The sequence below is a fragment of the Xenia sp. Carnegie-2017 genome, unplaced genomic scaffold (assembly GCF_021976095.1).
Source record: "Xenia sp. Carnegie-2017 unplaced genomic scaffold, XeniaSp_v1 HiC_scaffold_22, whole genome shotgun sequence".
In the NCBI taxonomy this organism is placed as follows: domain Eukaryota; kingdom Metazoa; phylum Cnidaria; class Anthozoa; order Malacalcyonacea; family Xeniidae; genus Xenia; species Xenia sp. Carnegie-2017.
The window spans coordinates 9,758,481-9,765,795 of NW_025813485.1; the positions used below are offsets into that span (position 1 = coordinate 9,758,481).

General features: G+C 37.1%; 1 protein-coding gene across 1 annotated transcript; it reads right to left on the reverse strand.

Annotated features, from left to right (window-relative positions):
- Positions 1 to 523: 523 nt before the first annotated feature.
- Positions 524 to 1,463, reverse strand: LOC124447391. The gene is made up of 3 exons (XM_046998294.1): positions 1,240 to 1,463; positions 1,042 to 1,106; positions 524 to 751 (listed from the first exon to the last, which is right to left on the reverse strand). The coding sequence occupies exons 1-3, from the start codon at positions 1,445 to 1,447 to the stop codon at positions 524 to 526; spliced, it is 501 nt and encodes a 166-aa protein (XP_046854250.1). The 5' UTR covers positions 1,448 to 1,463.
- Positions 1,464 to 7,315: the final 5,852 nt, after the last annotated feature.

A 7,315-nucleotide genomic window follows, 5' to 3' on the forward strand; every position in this document is an offset into this window, starting at 1 on the left:
CGATGGAAATCGCAAATGTACGTCTGACATTCTGTAAAATAGACGTTTCTGATTAACAGTCTGGTGAATGAATAACAATCCATTTTTTGACTCAAGCAAAACTGTGTTGTCATCATCATCGTCATCGTCGTCTTCTTCGTTATCATCACTATTTTCTTGAGTAATCAAAGACTATGCTGAATATGTAGCAAGCGGGCGAAAGAAGAAAGACTCGTCGGGACACCTCAGTTTCCAGTCTTCGATTTTCTTTTGAAGATTTTCTTGGTCAAATTTTGAAAATCGTTCTTTGATGACTGCCTTGTAAATGTGGCTGCGTATGGTTTGTTTGGAAGGATAAAATCTCCGATTGGTTTTAGCGGGTGCCTTTGTTGCTTTGTACAGGTCTTGCTCCACATAGATTTTAAGATGCCTCCTAACTTCTTTAACTGAGCAAGCCCCAGCAACAACCAATTCTTGGATCTTGGAAACAAGCATCTTATCAATTCCTTGATGAAGACCTCCAACCTACATATAGAGGAGCCGATTATAAAACGTAAGGTTTAAAAACAATATAGCAAGACATTGACTTGCACCGTACAAAAACTAGGACTAAATATATCCTTACGCTTCCTATAGGGTGAGTTTTGTGCTCAGATAGGCAAGGCAACTGGATATGGATCCACCTTTCTCCATTGGCATTTCCACCTTTTTGTAAGCATTCCCTAAGTTTTTTCGACATCGTTTTTTGTCGCCAAACCGTTTGCTCTTTAATCTAAAGGCGCGTAAATTTATCAAAAAACCTGTGTGAGTAAAGTTTCAAGGCAAATTGATTTGGACACCTCCAGACATTTTTGTTGTTTACACCTGACAGATCGAGCAATGCATACGAATAAACACCTTTATTTAAAATTACCCTAAATCTGGAAATCTGATCTATTCTCTCATGTGAACTTGTGCTGAACAGTTCAATTTTCTTGTTCCTTGAACCATGTTTCTGTGCTTCTTAAACGAGTGGTCGCTAGAATTTGACTAAAAGATATAAACATGTTGGTAAATAATTACACCTAAAAGGAAAGGCAGCTGAAGAAATTCATGAAGAAGAAAGAAACCAAGATTACATGAGAATGCTAAAAATACAATAAAACTCAAAGTTTCCCTCAAAGTTCTTCACACTGGAAGTTTAATTGCAACGTACTATAAGGTTAGCAACGTCGTTTCACTTTCATTTTACTTTTATTAAATCTGTAGTATTGCATTAGCAGATGAATAATATATCTATTATTGTTCTGTTTTTCTTCTTTTGGCTTGAATGCCTATCTACCCCATGACGACAATCGTAGACCCTATGGTTCACTTGAACGAACGGTATATGGTCAAATGGAAGCTGGCCATCTTCCCACCAAACCTTGTGATTGGCACTTGTGAGATCTAACATTTTTTCGATTAAAAATAGAATAAGTGATTTCATTTAGTTCAAATTGAACCATTATATTCAACTTTACTGTGTGATTTACGTGGTTGTATTCTGTACACATTAAACGAAACCTTTTTAACGAAAAACTATGCTTTGCCTCTTGCTCTTTTTTAGACTAAAGTACTACCTATGAGTTGGTTTTCACCTTTTTTGCGATAAGTGTAGTTTCCCTATTCCTTGCTCGTTCGACACACAACGACAGACTGAGGATAGTAAGACTCAAATGTGCATGGACATTATTATAGTACTTCTTATATTAAAGAATATGACAACATTCAGGTTTCATATAACAATTTGATCTGGACAACAGAAATAAGGAAAGCATATAGATCGATATAGATTAGTTATATTTTGAGAAAAAAATACAAACCTGTGTTCCCAAATCCTTTTTTTGCTTTATTTCCACATAAATCAGTTGTGCTTGCCAACTCGTACTCTCTAAGGAGACTTTCTGCTTCCTCTACATTTTGCACAAGTCCAGAGCGTTCAGATAGTTTGATTTTAAATAAAGTCGCTGCTGAAATGTCAATAATTTTCATATGTATAAAAATATGTGCTTGTTGTTATAAGAACAGTTTACCAGCGGAAACATAAACAGAAATTTAACTTCGTTTGTTTTGTGTGGTGATGTACAATATGCGGAGACTGTTTACTATTTTAAATTATTTCCATTTTCCCGCGATAAGTTTTAAATTGCCACGAATTAAGGCTTTACACGCAAAATTATTACGCAGAATCCACGCAATACGAAAAATAAGCCTCGGGTGTCGGAAATCATCTTCGTAAGAAGTTTCCGAATGCGCCTACTTTTGCTAGATGTCCGAGTGTGCATTCCCGAATACGAAGTAGACGCCATTTTAAATTTCGTTGTTATTGTTCCCATTTGTTCCCAATTGTTCCTTAATCCCTCCTTTCGCGCCATTTTGTTTAATGTTTTCATTTTAAAACAATATCAATTTATCCATAAATGTATATCTGCGTACTAAATATATATCCGCACATAAAATCTGATATATATCTGCGCACTACAAATATATATCTGCGCACTACAAATATATATCTGCGCACTGATAATATATATCTGCGCTGTGTACTGAAATTATATATCTGTGCACTGAAATTATATATCTGCGTACTGAAAATATATATCTGCGTACTGAAAATATATATTTGCGTACTGAAAATATATATCTGCGTACTGAAAATATATATCTGCGTACTTTATAAATATATCTGCTCAATGAATATATATTTACTGCTCCACTAATATATATCATGAATAATAAAAACATTTCATGCAAAATACTTTGATTTCTATTCCTAACTTATATATCCGCATTGCCGCTGTGGGCCACCGTAATGAACGCTTCATATAATGCAACTATATATGGATGAATTATACTTTGTTATATTAATAATATCACGAAGTACAAAATGCTATAAATTTTCGATCGCTATGCACTGAGCGAGCGACGTACCAAATACGGCCAAAATATAACAATCTTAATAACTTAAAAGACAAAATTGCATTTTAATTTAATATCACAGAAACATTTTGGCCTAGCTTTCGCTTTGAATAATTCTCAAGAACAAACATCGGATTATTTTACAACGCATGCGCAGAAGCTATCACAATATTCAAACCACTGATATGTATATTACGCTGGATAACGCACCATGTATAAAATATAGTAAAATAGTTGAAGCCGGAAGTTTTCTCATCTGATTATGACCTTCGTGGGGCATCGGTCCCACTTTACAATACTTTTGTATTACAAAATTACAGTTTTTGCGTTTTTATTCGTTCAACCAACATTTGATTCGAGCAAAATTTTTGTGAAAGGGTCAGAACAACCGGCAAAGATATTTAATCCAAAAAAGTTTGTCTTCTTGGCTTTATAATGGCAGAAAATTGAGATGGTACAAGGTCGACCTGCATAGTTTTGACACAAACTGGATATTATATGATGATGCTACTTCTTAGAAAATGTAGAAATATTACAGAATCCTACTACTGCTACCAAAATTTCATCTGCAATGACGTTTATGGAAGATTGCTACAAATTTACTTATTTAACAACACTTTGTTATTCACATCGCTAATATCATAATGATTTCAAATTACGTCTTTATTATATCATTGAAGAAACAAAACAAATAGACATAGAAAAATAATCAGAAAGACATTTTGAAGAACAATAGTAAGTTGAAAACGGTATTATCAAACTCTACGGGATGTACATCATCAAAATATTCGAATTAAAGTAACTCTGTTGCCATTTTTATGATCGTTCGAAATATGAGTATATTTCGGAACAAATCTTTGTACGGAATAGACAAGATGTATTTGCTTTCTATATGTATATTTTACTAACGTATCATTGACATGTTTTTCTTTCTTACACTCTCCATAATAAAATGTTTTCAACAAACAAAACAAAAAACAAAACTATTTTTAGGTAAGAATGTACAGTTGTTTAGAGCTTGTTTGTATTCTGCAATCTTCGCAACTGTCCTGCTATTCCCGCGCTGCGCTGTGGTCGATCAGTTGGACGAAGCACTTGTTGTTCTTCGCAGTTCTTATCGCTCTCTACTCTTTCGTTACTGTCTTCTTCCTGATGAACCTCAATTGGAATAAGTTGCCTGATAGAACGTCGCAACAAGTATGAATGATAAGAGTCTCTACGAAGGACTTTGACTTGTGCAGCTCGTGTAACTCCATCGTCACCTTGTAACAATTGTTCAACTTTCGCCACCTTCCAAAAGATACGTTTTGTTTGATCGTTGCGAATAATGACGATATCTCCAACTGCTATTTCGGGATTTTGATTACCTCTTGACTTTGAGGTGTGCTGCTCTCGTAAAGCTAAACTATACTCGTTTCTCCATTGAAGAGCAAAACGTTGCAGCAAATTTTGGTGATGTTTCGCCTTTCTCGTCAAACATTGATAGGTGCTCTAAATTTCAAAGTGCTCACTGTATGGCATGGTCGTTATTCGTCTTCCATACACCAAGTGCGAGGGGCTTAGCGGAAGAGATACAACTTCTTCATCGTCGTACACGTAGGTTAGGGGTCGTGCATTTATCACGCCCCTCGACTTCAACCAAAATAGTATGCAACTCGTCGTAGGTTAGATTGGTTCTACCAACTACCTTTGACAACGGACGTTTCAGGCTTCGAATCAAACGTTCCCAGAAGCCTCCCCACCAAGGGGCGGTAAACTGACATGTAATCTGATGGTTTGCAAAATAACGTAACACTTCCTCAGAACGACATAACTTGCAAATTTCTAAGCATGCAGCTCGAAAAGTCTTAGCATTATCGGGTATAAGAAGAGCTGGCACTGCTCGTCGACTAGCGTATCTGCGGAACTCGCGGAGAAAGGTTGGAACGCTTAAGGAAGGAGTGACCTCCAGATGAATGGCTCTAGTAGACTCGTAAACAATAGAATATACACCTTCGTTGGATTATCCGACAAATTATTCCTGTCGCAACTCTCTCGTACGAACAACGGTCCGGCAAAGTCCAAACTTTCGTTTGTGAAAGGGGATCATCCTACACTCTGCTAACAGGAAGATCTGGAGGAGGCTTTCTCCCATAAGGAAGACATTCAGCTTTACAACAAACAACACATTTCCTGACGATTTTCTTTACTGCTTCTCGACCACTCTAATGGTTGTTAGTATATCACGAATCCCGCTGTACTTCACATTGTGGTGAATTTTTCAGTCTTCCATGGCACCGCAGCACGTGATCACCGTCGAGAAATAGCCCAAATTGCTTAACATAATTAGGTATCGAAGAATTCGCATTCTTTGATAGAAGGAATAATATTTCTTTTTCAAAGGATAGCTGATAGCAGCTGCGCCTTCCTTATTTCGTCTGAGCTTAGTCCTTCTGAGGTTGTGAGTTTGTTTGTTGTTCGCACGCACCGTGGCATCTTTTTTTAACATGTTGATGAATCTCATTACATAAGCAGTTATTCGAAGAAGTTTCTTCATGGAGCTATAACGAGTAATGTCGATTGCTTTGTTAAGATCTGGCATGGCTCGTTGTTCGATTTCATTCGAAACTAGTGATGTCACGACATTCGGATGCTCTTTCACAATTTCTCTCAGAACTTCGTCACTTTGTGAGAGGTTGCCAACTGGACGTTTTGGCCACTCTTCTTTGCCCCTTGCCAAGAATTTGAACCATAAGGAAGAATTCGAAAGTTGTTGCCCAGAAATGCCTCGTGAGGTTAAATCTGCAGGATTAAGCGATCCAGGACAAACGTTCCAAGATTCCGTCAGCGAAATACTTCGAAATACTTCGATGCTGCACGAATGGTTTCCATGCTCGATTGTTTCGTATCCAGTGAAGTGCTGTCATCGAGTGAACCCAATAAAAAACTTCCAGACTCCACTTGAGTGCCTCTAACAAAGACTCTACTAACTTCGCCAGTACAGTCGCTGCCACCAGCTCTAAACGGGGAATTGTTTGCTTTTTCACTGGAGCAACCTTTGTCTTTAAAGCGATTAATTTCCCGTCGATGGTACCATTCTCATAGACTGTTCTTACATATACAACAGCAACATTTGCACCTTCAGATGCATCAGAGAATCCATGAAATTGTGTAGTAAAGTATTTACTACACAATTGCGTTCACGTGAAACGTGTATATCGATCGACGACCAGCAGTGCGCTGAAAGGCACAAACAATGTAGGGAATGATAAAAGACATGAACGACCGCAAGACAAAAAGTAGCGATAACGTAACTTCGTCATTTATTGTTACACGAAAACGAGAAGAGCACCAAAGATTTAAATATAATTCTGAACTAACTTTTATCACAAAAGTAATAATTGCTTAGATAACAATCGAAAACTGTCGACATCAACGATTCAACGGTCAGTCAAGAGAGACGCAAACATAAGATGTGACATAAGTTTTAAGCGCTCAAATTCTTAAAATACGTTTGCATAAATTAGCTAAAACTGAACAGCAATTCGACAAAATAAATAAGAACATACGTTCTAATTATATTGCAACAAATTAAGTAACACAAAAGTGCCGTGTTTTTCATAAGTCGTAGATTCTCTCCTCGAACTTGTGCCACGATAATCAGGACATCTTTCCAATCTTCAGAACAACATCTTTAAAATGGTACCTACGGTGGCCCACAAGTACAAGCACACTTACACATAACAGCATACGCGCACAAATTCGAGGATGCACACTTACACATTAACAGCATACGCGCACAAATTCGAGGATGCACACTTACACATAACAGCATACGCGCACAAATTCGAGAGTGGCCCACAAGTACAAGCACACTTACACATAACAGCATACGCCCACAAATTTAAGGATGCACACTTACACATAACAGCATACGCGCACAAATAAATATTCACATTCATGGCTTATTACATGACGTTTCGTAAAATCGGGCTGCAAAAACCGAAAAGATTGCCGGTGAGAAATATTTCATGATTCACATGTTCACAATAGCAATAAGTCAATAACCCAACGATGTTTTGTCCACATTGTGGAAAAGAAAAGGATGAAAATGCAAATTTTTGCGAGAACTGTGGTGCAAGTGTATCAGAAATTAAACCTTCGGCCTCTAGTCAACAACCGTTAACTTTCGAAGAGTACATAAAGAAGAACGCAGTCGCCAATCCTTGCACTGATCGTGGCGATCAACTAGAAAATTCTCACCGCGCTGGTAGTTCGTCTACCTTTCAAACTATTAGAAAAAGGAAGTCAAATGAACGATTAAGTCAAATAAAAAAAAGGAGAAGAAAGATGAAGTAGTGAAGGTATGTGTATTCAATGTTATGATTATGCCAATTATACAAATTTGGTTAATAAA

Excerpts from the sequence above, each read along its gene's own strand:
- LOC124447391 (XM_046998294.1), bottom strand. The coding sequence starts at position 1,447 with ATGAAATCACTTATTCTATTTTTAATCGAAAAAATGTTAGATCTCACA. Across the intron at positions 1,107-1,239 it reads AATAGATATATTATTCATCT|CATTCTCATGTAATCTTGGT; the intron begins GCTAATGCAATA and ends TTGTATTTTTAG. Across the intron at positions 752-1,041 it reads AGCTGCCTTTCCTTTTAGGT|ATTAAAGAGCAAACGGTTTG; the intron begins GTAATTATTTAC and ends ACGCGCCTTTAG.